The sequence below is a fragment of the Limulus polyphemus genome, unplaced genomic scaffold (genome assembly GCF_000517525.1).
Source record: "Limulus polyphemus unplaced genomic scaffold, Limulus_polyphemus-2.1.2 Scaffold1484, whole genome shotgun sequence".
NCBI lineage: Eukaryota > Metazoa > Arthropoda > Merostomata > Xiphosura > Limulidae > Limulus > Limulus polyphemus.
Window position 1 is genome coordinate 6,210 of NW_013667094.1, and position 18,000 is coordinate 24,209.

General features: G+C 28.8%; 1 protein-coding gene across 2 annotated transcripts; it reads left to right on the forward strand.

Annotated features, from left to right (window-relative positions):
* Nucleotides 1–560: 560 nt before the first annotated feature.
* Nucleotides 561–17,622, forward strand: LOC106463791 (insulin-induced gene 2 protein-like). 2 transcript variants are annotated; one of them, XM_022391383.1, is made up of 7 exons: nt 561–618; nt 4,195–4,312; nt 5,485–5,678; nt 6,212–6,336; nt 6,532–6,698; nt 8,836–8,935; nt 12,905–17,622. In XM_022391383.1, exons 3-7 carry the CDS (start codon nt 5,495–5,497, stop codon nt 12,944–12,946), a joined length of 618 nt encoding a protein of 205 aa, XP_022247091.1. In that variant the 5' UTR covers nt 561–618; nt 4,195–4,312; nt 5,485–5,494; the 3' UTR covers nt 12,947–17,622. The 2 variants fall into 2 exon arrangements, with proteins under 2 accessions (XP_022247091.1, XP_013779312.1); XM_013923858.2 differs by lacking the exon at nt 561–618 and adding an exon at nt 628–1,057.
* Nucleotides 17,623–18,000: the final 378 nt, after the last annotated feature.

Here is an 18,000-nt window from a genome sequence, read left to right on the forward strand (position 1 = left end):
TTTTTTTCAGTGAAGTTCGTGAATAATGAAAAGACAAAAATGGTTTCCTACCTATTCTTCTTCCGTTAAAGCCAAACATTCTTTGGTTAAGCGAAAGAAATTTGCTGACTTCATAAATGGCTAAGTTTGTTACCCGATACTTACAGTTTACAATATTTATACCAGTTGCTTTAATCGAATGATAAGTTGTACTCAAACTATATTCAAGAACATAATATAGGACTTACACCAAGTTTTTTATTGCTTAATTACACTAACAACTCTATATTTTCCAATCCCAATATCAGATAATCATTAATTCATTCTGAATTACCCAAGCCAATTTATATTCGTGATTATTATAGATACAATTAAAATGAATAAGTAGATTGGATTAAAAATATTTTACCTAGGTAACATTGTAATTTGCTAGCTTTTATCACATTTTGCCACCTCGTGGACGAACCGTTTTAAATATCATACGACAAGAAGGTTGAACTGTTGAACTTATTTTTCTATTGGCTGTTGGTTTTCGACTGAAAGTCAGACGATGAGAAAGTAACTCCTATTGGATACCACCTATCACCAGTTTAAGAAGTTAACAACATGGGATGGTTTATCCGAGCATGTGATCAGCCGGTATTTATAATATTAGTTTATATGCCAAAAATCTGTTATTAAGTAGAATGATTTGCAAGTTAGTGTGGGGATTGAGTTATTGCTTATTAAATGATCAAGTAAATATAAAGTTCGCGAGTTAACGTAGTTCGGACATTGTCAGTGATATAGCAATTATGCATTTTCTGTAGTGTAACCGTTTAATTTACAAGTTACATTACAAAATTTAAATTATCTATTTTGTTTGTTTAGCGATCTTTGCAGTTGTAACCTAAGTCCAAACAAAAACTGTCTTAGGCCCACAAATAATATTACTTTTGTTTGTTTTTAACTAAAATGAAAAGTTATGTAAACTTAATTTATTTTGAAGAATTTGGGGATTTTGAGTATTAGTATTACTATTAAGCCTCGAGCCTTCAGTCTTCGGGGAACTTGCTAATGCTGTCGTTGGACTAGATAAGTAAGTTGAGTAATTGCATCTCAAAATTTTATTGTATGAAAATGTACATATTTATAATAAGTTTGTTTTTTATTAGGCTAACTAACTTAGAACTCCTTACTTTTATTTTTAGTCTTATAAAATTACAGTCTTACTCTTGACTCTTACTGAGTCATAGTAGTCACTACTCGTAGAATTATAACTAGTACTAGTAGAAGTTAGAACAGTATAACTATAATTTATAGTATAAAACTAAGGCGTCAGGTATTTGTCAACGAAATTACACGTGAGACAAGGGGTAGGGTGCAGTTATTATTAATCTATAGTGTGGGTTCTTTCACTTTTTTTTTTAATCATTCTGTGTCCTCCATATCTACCCTACTTTGGAAGCCAAAATTACGACTTTTTGGCCTGGCCTGTCACAGTAGTTGTATTTTATTGCTAAGAGTAAGAGGCAAGACAATCGAATTAGATTTTACTTTTAATCTTAAACTGTTAAAGCAGTCTGTTAATCATGCAACCAGTCATGTAGCTTGCATCTGTATAACTTTCAAGTACCTTAATTTTTGTTTATCTTTTAACTTTACAAATTACAATTCTACTGATAGTGACATGTTACTTTGTACAAATAAATTTATATTTTCATTGATAAGCTCACTCTTCAGTTTTTCTAATTGAGTAAGCAATATGGGGTGAATATGATCGCAATACTACTGACCCACAATTTTATTTAATTTATTTTGCCATTACCCAGCAGAACTATATTAGAAATCTGAAGTGTTCACTTGATTCTTTGCTAATTGAATTTTATTTATTAAGAAATAACACCATTTTCTTCTATAAATAGAAAATAAAGCTGTGCTCATTTTTTTTTGTTTTTCTTAAAGATTTTACTAATCTTTATCAACAACCACACCTAATTCCTTCTCTCCACAGGGAACTTTCTCCATTTTATGTTGTCATACCTCAGATTCGTAACACTTCTCAACATTGAAACTTGTTTTCCATGCACTTTCTTTCAGTACCCTTTTGAATTAGAAAAGTTTAGAGTAGGATCAGCTTTTAATGGCATAATAAATAAATATTACTGTCCGTGAATTTACCCAAGTCACTGGTATAAATAATGAACAACTAGTATTCCACTTTTTCACTAAATCTTATTAATCCTTTATGTGACTATGGTATGCATTCATCTAAACATATTATATTAGAAAAGTAGGTAAAGTAATTGATATGGCATAGATTAATCTTTTTTAAAGATGTACTCAAAAATTTAATAAAATCCCTACTTCGAAGGTTTATTTTCATTTCTTATCACTTTGGTCAGTGTCTTGACCATTATCATATCTTGCAATCCATGTAAGCTATCCCAAAATCTGGGACAGACACTTGTGTTTCACTTTAAAGTTTAATATGAAGATTAGAGGTTTATGATTTGTTAAACACAACTACTTAATTTACTTTTTTTTCTAGAGTACATATTAAGATTCATTACATTAAAATGGGGTCTATTAATAAAATGTATTAACTTTCACTAAAAGCTGTTGACCAGTTTAATGTATTTACAGATCATGTTCTTTTATTATTATTTATTTTTAAGCCTATATTTTAATCATAGCAAACAAGATCAAGCAATGCATTGGGTATTTTGACCAACCTGCACACTAAAAAATGATTACATTGACTTATGATTATGTGTATTGTAATGTGTTCATGTACATATTGATATACAAAGTTGTGGTTTCTACTTTATAGACTTATCTGTACCTATACATTTCTTGTATGTTGACTTACAAATCAAGATGTCTGTATCAATGAGTAATACTTGTCATGTCAGTTACCATTAGTAATATATAATGTGTTTTATTCACAAAGAAGCAACATTTATGTGAGTATTTCAAGGTGAGTGTAATTGATGACCTTTGAATTTTGCTGACCTGTTAGATAGGAGCAATTTGAAGTGGGTATCCACATGTATATGTAGAAGCACTACTAATGTACTACATACAATTGCAGGGGTTTTCTTTTCATATGGATGGATAAAGGCCTTCCCCTAAATTCAGTTCTTTTACCCCCTAGATTTTTTTGAAAATTTACCTCTTTTTTTTTTCTTAGATGATAATATAGTGTGAAAAAGATATGTATCCTTAAAATTATACAATTTGACACATTTTAAAAACTTTGGGGAATACAATCAGACTATTTTTTTAAACATACTGCACATTTGTTACTCAAATGTCAGATTTGCAACATTAACCCTGAAAAAATTCTGAAAGAAAACCTATGAACTGAAGTTGAAACTATAAGTTAACAGTTTTAAGTTTAGGCTATGATGATGGACAAATTTTTAATTGAATTTAATGTATACAAGGATTTTTTTTTTAGTGGCAGATCTATGAAACATATATTTTTAACTGAATTATGTTTGTACTTAAGAAACTGCTTATAAAAAAAAATGTGTGTAATATTGAGTAATAATGTTGATAGTTTTCAGAAATCTCAGTTCTAATTTTTTAAATAGTTTACAAAAGTAAATAGTTAATTTTTTTTCAAACCTAGAGTAACTGGAATTACAAGTTTTTACTTCTAACTTATAAATGCATTATGTTTATATATAAGAAATTGCTTATAAAAAATGTGTAATATTGAGTAATAATGTTGATAGTTTCAGAATTTGTTCTAATTTTTTAAATAGTTAAAGGTATATAGTTAACTATTTTTTTTAACACAAAAATTGTAATTACAAGTTTTCACTCCTATATATTTGTGGTTTAAACATTTAAACCAGGAAAAAAGTTTTTAAACTGATGAGTACAATACAACTTCTTGTCTGCTGCATTTTTTTCTTTAAATTATTATACATGATATATCAGCATGTATGAATAAGTGTAGTTACATTTTCTATTGTTCACCTTGTGGTCTAAAATAAACTTATCATATTTGTTGTGTCTGAGTCTAGCTTAATCATGAAATTTGTCTCGCACATTTATGATACATGTATAATCATTAATCTATTTGTGTAATTTATCTAGGTTTACAGGTTAAGAACAGGTTTTGATAAGGAAGCTCTCCAAAGAGACAAAAGTAAATTATAAATGTGAACTAAGCAACACTGTACTGTCATTATTACTAATGTTTGCTTATTTTATTCCTTGCAGCTACAAGAGGCTCACTTTCACTAAAATGTGCTACAAGTGGTGTTAAACCACCAACATAGGAAATTGACATTGAACTTGTTTAATATAAAAAGACTCGCTTTATTGCACACTACCTGTAGTAAGTTTAAAGCTTTATTTTTTACTGTTATTTTTATATAATATTAAAAAAAAATTAGTACTATATTGAAGCAACTACTTTTATTCTGCATTGCCTTTCTGCATCTGTTTATATATGTTAATGTAATATTTTATTTTATTGTATCAATGATAAAAGTATATTCTGTGTTGTTTGTATTTGTACTTTAGTATTGGCACATGTATTTTTTGATTCATTTGTTTACTTATTTTTTTTGTAATTGTATATTGATTTAACATATTTCTGACTTGAAGGGAGAAAGTATTGTATTCATAACTTTTATGTCTATTGTTGATATAAAAAATGTATTGAATTTTTGTAGTGAAATCCAAATACATAAAAACAAAATTGAGTTAAACTCAAAGAAACTTGAATAGTTTGTGACCTATTTCATGAAATTTATTGTTAAAATTGTTTCCTTGGAAGTAAACTCACTCACAATCTGTATATGCTTCAATCTAAATTCTAGTCACTTTCTTAGTAAGAGCAAGCTTTCTTTGGAAGAAATATTCCATAAGGAGTACTACTTTCCATTTCTTGATTGGGTGACACTGCATTATGTACATGTCTGAAATTTAGCTTGACATTGTTTAGCTAAGCTACGTGCTGAAAAAGGTCATCAAGCTGTCTGATGAAAAGCTGGACATGTGTTGTGCATATGGATAGTGATGAACATTTTACTGTCACTTTGAGAAGTTGTACAAGTATTGAGTTACATAGAGATACAGATCAAGCAAGAATGCACATTTGTCTAACAAGTGACCTAGATGTAGTTGTTGTAATATAATATTTTGCATGTACTTAATGTAGATTTTTTATTTAACCTGTCTATAACATGTAGTTAGAATGATATAGTAGTTATCTGCATGTATGTTCTATAGCCTTCATCAAGTGTAGTTTTTAGGTGAGTTACCTTCACATAACTATCAATAGTACTGTGAATTATTAAATTCTGGTGTCTTTCATCCCAAATTAACCGTGAATTAGGTCTAAAGTATTCATATATAGTTATCTCCGATTAAAGAGCATTTTTATTTCTTAAAAGTTATTTAACTTAAATTATATAAATTAATGAAATTATAAATGTTTTCACCTTAAGTTTTGGGTAGTGTTTCTAATGGAAATGTAAATAGATACTTTTTTTCTGTATACAGATACTGAGTCATGAAAGCCACGTTGGCTCAGCTGTGCTTTAGAGGAATTGTGCTCTTCACTACAGGAGTGTTTTTCACCCTAATATTGAGCCTGTTGCAAATTCAACGAAACCTGCCACTGCTGAAACTTCCTATTACATTTAGTGTTTTATATTCCCCATGGTGGGTTCCAGCTATTTCTGGAACAGCATCAGGTATCATAACATGTGAAAGTGAAATGGACTACTTAATTGTACAGTTATTCTCTTAATAATTATATGAAAACTTTATGTAAAATTTGAATTCAATAATTTAATACCTCTTTATTGTAGTATAAGCAATGTAAACTAAATGTAAGCTATGTATTTGTTTATATGGCCCATGTAAAAAGTAAAAAAATTTGTTAAAAACTTTGCTTTATTTCTGTAATAATTAATATTTATCTATACAATAAATGTGTGTACAATTCTATGTAGAGTATCATTTTGAAAATAACTTTCATGTATGAAATTTTAATTCACTTTACTGCAGTTATTGTTTGTATAAAAGTCACATTAATTAATATTAAAGCGTAATACTGAAGTAGTAGGAAGTGTATAAAATCATTATTAAAAAATGCTATCTCTTTTAACATAATCATGTGCAATGTGGGTAAAAATCGTTTTCTTTTTTTTTTTTTTCGTAACATCCACATTACTTTTTTTTATAATGTTGATATAAATTTATACATGTATAACTTGTCTTTCAGCCATTGTGGGCTTGTTGTATCCTTGCCTAGACCAAAAGCTAGGAGAACACCAATTTTATGAACAAGAATGGTCAAATGTGATACGATGTGTTGGTGTTTTTATTGGCATTAACCATGCCATTGCCGTATCCTTTATTTATCTTATAGATATGTTGAAATAAATTTGTAAGTTGTGACTGTTTGATCCAATTTTAACATTTATAATTGTTCAATACATTTTCATTGTAACATCTAATTACATATAAAAAAAAAAAAAATTACATTCAAGATGTTTTTATTTTATTTTTGTCAGCTAGTTTTTCTTAACTATGTCAATATAGAAGATCAATTTCACTAGCAACCTCCAACTATCACTATCACTTACAGTTCTGTCTATTGGACTTTGGTGGTGGTTTGATCGAACCACGAGTGGGTTGGGACTAGGTGTGAGCATTGCTGTGATTGCAACATTTATAACACAGATGTTAGTCTATCATGGTGTGTGCAAGTAAGTAAGTTAGAGTTGTTTGTGTCTTAAGAAAGTGTTGCATCTAGTTATATATGAGAACAAAATTCAGTCTCAGTTTATAGCATGGTTATCAGTAGATAAAGCCCATTTTGAAACAGGTTATTATTCTATTGTTAAGTGATTGAAGAATCTCAACTGTGATCTTTTTATATCAGTTGCTAATGTCTGACTGGGTTTGTTCTATATGCGATATGCAGTTGTAATCAAGTTGTCCATGTACTAGATATCATAGAACTTTTCCACTCTGGCTAGCAACAAGGTACAATGTCCCAAAAAAGGTAGTTTGTTTTCCTGCACATGAAGGAATAAAGTTTTAGATGTGTTTTAATTGTTACAAACATAAATGCAAAAAAAAGTTGAAGGGCATCTTAAGATTAACTTTGAAGTTCAAATGCTTGTAAATCATTTGAGTGAAAAAATTACACCTGCAAGGGTTCAATAATAGTCATAGTAACCAGTCTTGAAGAAAAATATACACAGATTTCAAATACTTTGAATACAGGGAGATAAAACTTAATCTAATTTTACTCAATAAAAATATATATATGTATATATTCCTTGTATTTTATTTCATTTTGAACTTAGTTGTTCATTGACATATGCAGCTTGCTACATTTAAAATTAAGAATGTCATCATGCATGAATTTCTTGAGCTAGAAATAACCACAAATAATTTGGAGCACATAAAAAAAAAGAAAGGGTAACTTTTCACAAGACTTGGATGGTTATTTAAGGAGTAATGATTCATTTAAAAAGAATTGTCATTGAATCATTTCTTAATTGTTGAATGTTATTCTTTGATTGGACAGTTCCAGGGGTGGATTAAGGGTCATTTGGGCTTGTGGCTAAATTTTTTCTACTGAGCTTATGATTGAAACTAAGGACTTAAGGTAAAAAAAAACAACTAAACATCATAATAAGCCTTATTTTTCTCTTTTTGTTTTCAGCATGGTGCTATAGCCCACACTTTAAGTTTGCCCCTAAGTTGTGTAAACCTGTTACCTAGTGCTTACTAGAAACTGCTGTTGTGTTTGAACACCAAACTGATTGGCATGTGAATGCTGAAAATTAACCTTAAATTATGAGAACAAAATAATACATCTAAGTTGTACAGAAAAACTAGCTTTATCTTGTGGTTTCTCACTAATTTGACAATCTTTGCACTGTAATTGTGTGTGCTGCACATTGTCTTTTGTTTTTATTACTTTGTATCCAATTTGACTAAAAGTTTCAGAAAGAGGGGGCCATCCTCCTCAAATTATTTTTTTATAATTCAGAAGTAAAAAAAACCTTGCACCTTGCATTATACAGTATATTTTGCAATAGAAAGTTCACCCTCCTTTTGTCAAAGCTGTGATACAATGCCTATTTCTGCATTTAAACTCCATTAAGTTTTTAAAAATTTAGTTGTACTAAGTTGAAAGTTTCAACTTTACATGAATTGTTTTCTTCTTCAACTAAAGGAGATTTTACTTGTTATCACTTGACTAAATATTTCTTGGATATGAAAGTATTAAGTTGTGAAAGTAAAACAGAATGTTAACTTAAAGCTAAACCTTTATTTTTTATAAATGTTGGTTCCTAGTGTAATATTTTAAGATTTTATAAGTATGTTTAACTTAGTAGAATCAGTATTATGAATTAAATACCTATGATTCATTACTTACAAAATAGCTTTGTAATACATTCATTAAGTTTATGTAAAATTACAAGTGAAAGCATGTATAATAATGCAACATTGCCGTAAACACACAACTTACTGCACTGATTAGTACAGTATTTGCTTGGTTATAGCTTTGGTTTCACTGAAGATCAAAATTATACATGTAGGTTGTAACATACAATAACTTGAGACTGTGGACAGGTTGTATTAAATAGTAATTAGACACAAAGTTTTGTGACGGGTATTAGAAATATATTTTGTCATGTACATCGTGTTTTACTTCATTTGTAAGACATTGTGCACTTAAATGTAGTTATGATATGTTAGGCTATGATCTTAATCCTGTTTTGAACCAAATGTAAACTATAAAAGATACAGTACTCTTTACTTCTGTCAAATTTTGCTTGTATTTAATTCTGTCATGTTTTGCATAAATATTTGCCACTGTTACAGCTACACAGAGCATGACTTTCTCTACATCCGAGCCTGGCTCCCATGTGTACTTTTTTGTGGTGGTATTACAGTAGGAAACATTGGACGACAGTTAGCAGTGGTATGTACACTTCTCTTGTGTGTTTGTACATGACTGAAATGTAGTTTGGAAAGAACTTCTTAAATGAATATCAGAAGTTTTTCTCAGTAAAACTTTATACTTTTAACGATTATTTTCTATACCGTAACACTAAATAGCGAAAGTTAAAAAATATGAAATAAATAAAAAATCCCGTTTTTTTTTTGTTTTTTTGCAAGACAACAATAACATTTATTTATCCTAAAAAGCTTCAAGTTCCTAACAACTTCACAGCCAATAACTTCTGTAATAAGCAGTAAATTACTCATTGCTAATATGGTGAACTTAGACTGAACAAAGTTTCAGGTTACATCACTAGACCCTAACTATGTGTGATCCTGAAGGAATAAACACTAAAAAAATTTTTTTGTTGTTTTCAAGTTTTTTTTTATATATAACCTAACAGGTTTTTAATTTTTGCATTTTAGTTACTTTGCTAAAAAATATATAGCAATGAATGAAAAATATACATTTAATAAAAGAAATTAAGCACTCACCTTAGCCCTAGGGTAGTTTGTGCATGGATGCCTGCTTTCATAAGCCATCTTTTTTTTTCTATGTTGTACAAAAAAATAATTCATGTAGCTTTCAAATATGCATCTTGGAGCACAAAAACGTATAAGGCATTAGAATAGAATGTCTCAAACTATTATAGTTTATCTGGCTTTCTAATTTTAATTAAGCTATAAATAGGTTAAATTCCAATACTGTTTAGAGCATGACTTCAGCCTATACTTGTCAAAATCTTGCAAAATAACATCTTTCATCATAAAAAGTAAGCTCAGTAATAAGAATTGTGTAGTTCACAAAATGGCCTTTCTGTTGATTATAAAGATGTACCACTGACAAGTAGGTGTGAGCAAATTAATGCTTTCAAAAGCATGAAGAGTTTGGAGGAACTTCTGTAATGGGTATGATAAACTTAATGATATATTTGAAAGTAAAGAAGGTGGGAGGTTCTTATTTTATATTCTGGCCTCTTGGTATCTATATTTTGTGTATCTAATTGTTGGACCCATGTATGGGATGAAAGAAAAACTGAAAAGGAGTATTCAGAAAGCAGAGACATCACATGACAGAGGGAGTGAAGATTGTGACTTTATCTAAATATTTTCTTTTGAAATTAAGAAATTAAACTTGGATAGTATACAACTTTGAATTATAAACTAAATTTTAATACCAATTTTATTATCATGTGTATATAATAAAATTATTTACTTAAATGTTGAATGTAACTGTTAAAGGTCAAGAAATGTTTTCTTTGACCCTCTCATATGCATAGGGTTAAAGGGCTGTTGCACTATTTCACAAAAATCTTGGAGGAAAGGTAAAAGTAACTGGATATAAATATTGTACTGTCTGTTCTTTGGAGTTATTTCCGGAATACTATGGTTAACTTAGAATTCAAGTACAATTACTTATTTGGAGACAAAATTGTTTCATTTGTCAATATGGCCAAGTAAATTTGTATAATCAGAATATTGCCGTAGTGACTTATTGGTATTATTTGTGGTTAAATCAAATTTGTTTTACCACCAAGACTGCTGTTTGTGAGGCAATGTTTACATTAAGCCTTATTGTCCTTGTGTTACTGCTTAAATGGACAGAGATACAAACAAGTATAAATGAATATAAAACAGATTTAATATCTACTTAGTTTATTAAGTGAAACCTGCTTAGCATTTAAAATGTTGGCTTCCTTATGATGTTGATCTGTTAAGAAAGTTAAATTTGAATAAAAAAAAAGAAAGACAAAATTTATAGATATATTTAGTAAAATTTATTGAAAGACTTTACAATATTTTAGCAAAATATAGAGAGCTGTAATAACAACAAATGTACATATTTTTTTTAATCCTTTAAAAGAAAACATTTCACAAAGAAATTTTTTGAATTTCCAAAGCTGATATTTCATATAAATGTCGCTTTAAAAAAAACATATTTTATTTTACAGAAGCTATTTAATCTCTAAAAGGTTCCTTTTAAGTTTCAAACAATTTTTTTTATTATACTGGAATGTTACTGAGCAGTAAAAGGTTAAGAAAAAATAAGTTTTAAGTCTCTTCACAAAATAAAGGAAGAAAGTGCTGAATATTCTTAAATGTACAAAACAATCTTATTGTATTAATATAGTAGTTCCACACAGTTTTGGCTTTTCATAATTATTGAATTTATTCATTGAAGTACAAAAAGTATTGGTAAAGGTGAATGTATAGAAAATATTTTTTAATGTAGAATATCCATAGTTTGTTGATATTGTTTGCATGAAAGTAATCATAAGCTTTAATAAACAGTAGAAAGAAATGTTTCATTCTTCTTTCTGTTACTTTAAAATGTAGTTAATTTGCATTATTACTGCCGTGTGACAGTGTTTAGGTTTTAAATGTCTATTTTTTGCAAAGTCTATTATGTTCTTAATTTTGTTGGTAGTCTTTACAGATTAAAAGCTTTTCTAGCATTTGTATATTTGATATACTTTTTACTTTGAAAGCTGGGAGAGTTCATTACAGTTCTTTCCATCTTGAATGTGTTATGTATTAGAATTTTAAATAGTCCGAAGCCGAGTTAACTGATAATTTAAATTTAGTATTTAAGTATATGATGATATTTTAGTCAATTTATAAATATTCCTGGTCAGATATCTTAAGTTTTCCAATTGATAAGCATTATAACAATCACAGTTATAGCTTTTGAAGTTTTATATCACACCGATATATAGCGAACTAATAATAGACACTCTCTCTGCCGCATCGTGTTGGTTCTATTTATAGGCATGGGAACTTTTTCTAGAAAATTCAGTCTTGTGTAACAATACTGGTTAAAGTATTTACGTATATAGATATGTTGTTGATTCTTACTCTCGAGAATCTTCTGCGACTTTGGAGAATAGGCGGGAGTTTTGCAATACCTATCTAACACTATAAGTTATGTATGTTTCTAAATATAAACTTAATCTAAACAACGTTCATATTAAAATAAATATATAGCAACAAATTAGTTACAAATGTAACTCTCAAAGAATAGTGTTATTAGAAGCTTTAATGTAGTTTTTTAAAGCAGTATCTATTGTATAACTTTTAAGAGAATTTTTTATACATGGTTCATATTTGCACGCAGGTTCCAAAATGTTTAAGGTTTTATCTAATCTATATAAAAGCCAATGTGTGTCACATTACGCTTGATTTCTCAAAATAGGAGAGTCATAAAAGCCAAAATGCATTTATCCAGATAGAATAGTTTGATTACTGTCTGCCCATTACAATTTTAGTGAGGTGATGGGGTGCCATGAGTGTAGTGAGTGTTGATATAATAAGCCTAAAGTAAAGATGTAATGTTGGATCACCTAGCCTAGAGCGAAGTATGTAAAATTTATCATGAAAGTAAAAATATCAATTCAGTTTTAAATTTAAATCAGTTTTTGTTATAGCACCAATGTTTTTAATAAAAACAAACATTTTTAATCTACGGAGACTAAATTAAGAAATCAACAAATATTTTCTTAATTTTGTTGTCTATACATTTCATTTTATACTTTCAGTACATAGAGTAACAACAATATTAGATAATTTTAGTGACTGGGGGTGCATGACATTTAATAATGAAATCCTTCTGTATAGAAGTACATTCTGCACTTTACAGGGCATTTGAATGTTTTCAAGGTAGGATAAATTCTGATGCAATGTGTGCATGTTTTGTTTACTTATTAACTTATAGCTTGTTTTGTAACACTTCCACTTATTAGTTATGAAACAAATTTCTTTAAGTCCTGGATTTTTTTTCTTGGCTAAGTATATGAAACTGTGTTTTTGAATTCTTTTTTTTTATTATATTTGAATTGAAAAATATTTAATTCAAATGTACTTATAATAAACTAATTCTCAACATACTTGCTTTTTATACGAATTGTGTTGTATTTTAATAAACGTTTTTTTGTTTGTTTTTTCTCTTCAGGATGACTTTATAGATTCTGAGAGGAAAAGACATCGAGAATGATATTATACATCAAATAGTTTTGGATACTTTTATGGTTTTCAGAAGATCAAGATTAAATGACAAAACAAAAGTTTGATACCAAGAAATCAGGTGAATGGGGATAATGTAAGAGGATGAATATCAGTAACTTCAGTCATATTAATGGTTGAACTTTATGACTTTGGAGAAGTTAAATTGATGAATTGTTATGTGTAAGTATTTGATTAATAAAACTTGAATCTTTCATCAGATCTTATCATCTTATGTGTAAAAAGAAAAAAAAGTGCCTGATAATGTTGGCTGTAGTAGTAAGAGTGCAATAGGCCTTCTTTCATTAATTTGTTTTTTTTTTCAAACTAACTTCTCTTTGAAAGAGCCATTTTTCATGCAAAAATTATAATCTTAAAGATAACACCAGATAATAATCACTGTAAAGATAAGAAAATATTTAAGTTTATCAGCTTGTTTTGTTTTTCATGCATAAATAAGTCGTGTATTACAGGAATTTGGCTGTGTTGATCACATGCAATTTGGATGCCAGGCACAAGTCTAAACATTGTAATTGGTCATTCAAAAATCATGATTGATGTAGTAGCTTTCATTTTTCTGATCTTGTGTGCTTTCACCTGCATATAAAAATCAGACTATGAAAGTTTTGTAAATGACAATCTAGATTGTGACCATAAGACAGTTTCTGCATAAATAAATTAATTCACAATGATCAAAACATTACAGGTAATTTTTTGTTGGGCACACAAGACTTGTTGTTCAATATGATTCCAAAAGTGGATTGTGTAATTGTGTTATCAGCTTTTTACCCCTGTAAAATTTCAAGGAAGGTGCATATTGTATATCTGTGTGGGTTGTTGCAAGGCATATATAAGCAAAGCCTCATCAAAATTGGTTGAAATATAAAAGAATGGCAGCCCAAAAAATCTAATTCTATGAAATAATTTTACCATTTACCTCTATAAAACTTCGACGAAGGCAAAAATCTCATATTTATCCACTTGAGAGTGTGTGAGTTGTTAGGTATCTTTGTGCTAAGTTCTAGCTGCGGAATAGTTAAAATATAAAGAAATTGCAGCCCGAAAACCCTATTTTTCATTGAATGTCTTTTACTTTTGACTCATTTAAAATAAAAAGGCACAACTCCCAATTCTGTCTGCTTTAATCTGTTGGGGCCGACAGAAGGTATCTTTTTGCTAATTCCATTTGGACTGATGGAATTATAAGGGAAATGCAGGCCAAAATAAGAGTTTTGTGATGTTTATCCTTTGAATCCCTAAAATCAGAAGGGGAGGGGGTTGAATCTACAAAGTGAGAGAGAGTTTTGGGGAACATTACACAAAAGTATATGACCTCTACATTTCCAGATAGTTAACCCAGAAATAAAGGAATAAGGCAAAATTATTGAAGAAGAAAGAAGCCGAAAAAATGCAACATGTCTCCTTCCCTATGGGAGAGAGATGTAATTACCAAACTGGAAAGCTTCCATAAGATTGTAATTTTATTCTTAGATGAATCAGAATTATTAAAGACTTAAAATTTGTAAATATATAAAGTAAAAAGTTTTGTTTTATGTCTCTGCATGAAAAGAATGTTAGTTTTCCTGACAAATGTTGTTTTGAAAGAAATGCAATCCAGTAGTTGTTTCATATGTAATGTTAATTGTGTATGGGTTTTTGCACCAGTACAGCTTAAAAAATGTGCATACTCTAAAGAAATGCCAAAAAATACATAATAATTGTACATAATAAGATATTGCAAGTTTTCTTAAAACCTGAAAGATAATCGGCTCACAAGCCTCTATGAATTGATGTATTTAATGCATGTGATTTTGCTAGTTTAAACTAAGTTGTTATATTTTATGACAGCAGTTTACTAATTGTGAAGAGGTATGGCTAATGATGAGGCAGGTTTCTTTATGTTGTTTCTGCACAACAGTTTTGTGGTACATGTTGTAATGTATATGATGGAACGATGTTTATAACAAATGATCAATGAAAAGTTTATACTAAAAGAAAAAATAAAAAGATCAGTTAATATTACGATATTCTTAAATTTGAGGTGTAAGGTATTGAGTTTGGAAAGACTTGATATGAAAGTTCATTATTGGTGGTCAAATTTGGAGACCAAGAATGAGTTTTATGATAATAATAATAATAATATCTTTATGTGAAGAAGTGCATTGTACATTTTGTTTTATCCAGTGAAAGTATATATGCAACATTTATGTTGTGTAGGTAAGATCATAAAAAATAATATAAGCAGCAAATACTTAATTTGCTAGAGAAGCTTACATGTATCTTATCCTGTGTATTATTGAAAGCTAGTTGTTGATGGTTAGGTTACATGTATCAAACCTTGTGTATTTGTGAGGAGGTTTGAAGTTTTCTGTGTGATCCTTCATGTACATATGGTAGTGTATTTTCAAATATACACGTTTTATTCTAAAATAAAAATTGGCATATCACTTGTACCTTGGTGATGTGAAAATATTCCATGTAGAGCATCTCATATTATCTTCTTATGGTTAGTATAGTTAGTGTACAATATTTTTTTACACTGTACCTCAGATAAAGTTAAAGTAGTCTTTGATGCAAGTCTTACAGCCAGATGAATTATCTAATGATTGGTTAAAAGATGTGAATTTTGGTTTCGAAAGTTTCACTTGCAAAGTGATACAAATTAAAGAAGAGTGATATTATATTTTATATTTATTCAGTTTGTAGCCAAGTTTAATCATGCTGACTTCCATGTTTAAGATTTTTAAATATTTTAACTTATTTCTCAACTTTGATCATTATAATTCTTAATAATACTTGTTTCTCCTTAAAAACCTGTAAAAATATATGATAACCAAATATCATATACTGTAAAACCCCCTTGCAGGATAATTTGAAGAGCAGCTGAAATGTGACCTGAAAATGTTTAGGAGATAATTTTTTTAACAAGTCTATCATAATAAACTACAACAGGAAATGTATTGATAAGAAAAACATTTGAAGTACATTTAGACTAGCTGCTGAAATATGAGAGGGTAGACAGTGCATTATAGGCTTTATTTATTGTCTAAACAAATGGATAATTCATCAAAGTTTGTGATTAACATTAATAACCATCACAGACTAAAGTGGTAAAAAATGCTAAATATGTTTCAAGAATGGAAGTTTGTGTACTAGAATTGTAACAACCTTACATTATGTTTTTATTTATTTTATAATATGGTTATTTTTTTGTAGGACAGGTGTGACTTTCAGTTTTGTTGAAGGAAATGGATAAAAAGCATTAAATTAATTTAAAGTTCTATTTATGTCAGTGTTAAAAGAGAGCTTCTAACCTAAGTTATTTTTGAGGGGCAAATCATCTTGATAAGAAAGACGAATTCAGTGTAAGTACTGGATTTATCAGTCTTTATTATATACACACACACACACACACACACACAAGTTTTTATTTTTCTGGAATAATTAAGTTATATTTTGCTGTCTGAAAACTTTTTTATACAGTATTAAGTTATTATACTTAATTTTGTCACACCATTTGATCATTAATCAAGAGAAGTTGCATTAGATTTTATAATTGTATATAAAAAGGATCTAAAAAGATGTATCTACATGTGTTTTATAACATGGTTCTCTTCAAGTTTACTTCTTTTGGAATGGTTTCTGTATATTTATTTATGGTAAAGGATTTATTGAATGAAGTGAAACATGGGATGTTAGGTTAATTTTATAATGTTTTTTTTTTCAATGTGCAAATAACTGCAGTGTTTTATTAAGTCACTTATTATAAGCAACAAGACTACTTCCTACTAAAGTTTAAGATGACATATTAACCTCAATATTCTCTGTCTCCAACAATATTAACTTATAAACGAATGTGTACAGTATATTAACTTAGTAATTTATGTTTCAAATAGTTATCTAACTAAAATAATACGAAACAATTTTTTTTATTGTGATAGTAAAGGAAAAGCTTTATTTTTTCCACACTGAAAACTTTGGTTTGAGTATGTTGATAAATGTTTCATTTAATTTCTCTACACTTCTTAAAAGAGTAGAGCCTTTGCCATGTTATGAAATTACAAAAGTTTATTTTGTGATGTAATAATTATTATTCTACTCCAAGCGTGAATTTTTTACCGTGATATGAAACATTTTTCAATGTTACCTTGAAAACCGGGCAACAAATCGCATCAATGTTGCCCGGTTATGAATGCCGTTGTTATGTGTACGTGACGTTGTAGAGAACTTTGCAGACATTTTTTTTTTTGCAGCATGCTGATTCGTATAAGCCTAATTACAAATAATTGTTGTTGTATTAACAATAGTTGATTATTATTATTATTCAAGTTATTTTAATATTTTGTATTCATTTCTAACAAGCTCGCCTCCTCATACGAAAGGATGACACTTAACATTTTAAAAACATACTCTGTACTTGCTAGATGGTGTCCATCTTTAAAATTATCTTGTATTACTAAGAAAATAATTAAAGATTTGAATGCCTCCCCTCTTGTTTAAAGATCTTATGGTTTCAAAGACTAAGAAGTTAAGTTATTTGTTAATATTGTACGTTTTATAGTTATTGATAGTTTTTAATAATTTTTTTATGGGATACTCATTTTGAAAAAACGGACATTAAAAGAAAAAATTAGGTTTTAGCAGTTACAAGTTTATCTGTGAACACCATTTTTGGTGGTAGGAATCGTTAGGAATAATTCAGATTTATTAAAATGAAAAAAATTTCCGTTCATCTCATTTGTTGGAATGCGATTTTTTTTTTTTAATTACCGCAACAAAGGATATGCTGTGAATAGGTGAACAAAATGTATTTAATGTATGTGAAGGGTTTTTGGATGTACTTAAGTCGGGATTGGTTGAATAAATGTTTACAAAAGGTATACTTTGTAAAAAATAAATATATTATACGTGTACTTATGATCATATTACAATAAAACGTTTGAATTATGTACAAATAAACGAATTTCTTTTTTGTATTTTTTAAAATTGTGAATTTGCAAAAAAACAATTAGTGAGGGAAAAACCTTTAGATATTCGCAGTAACAG

Excerpts from the sequence above, each read along its gene's own strand:
- LOC106463791 (XM_022391383.1), top strand. The coding sequence starts at position 5,495 with ATGAAAGCCACGTTGGCTCAGCTGTGCTTTAGAGGAATTGTGCTCTTC. Across the intron at positions 5,679-6,211 it reads TATTTCTGGAACAGCATCAG|CCATTGTGGGCTTGTTGTAT; the intron begins GTATCATAACAT and ends CTTGTCTTTCAG. Across the intron at positions 6,699-8,835 it reads GTCTATCATGGTGTGTGCAA|CTACACAGAGCATGACTTTC; the intron begins GTAAGTAAGTTA and ends CCACTGTTACAG.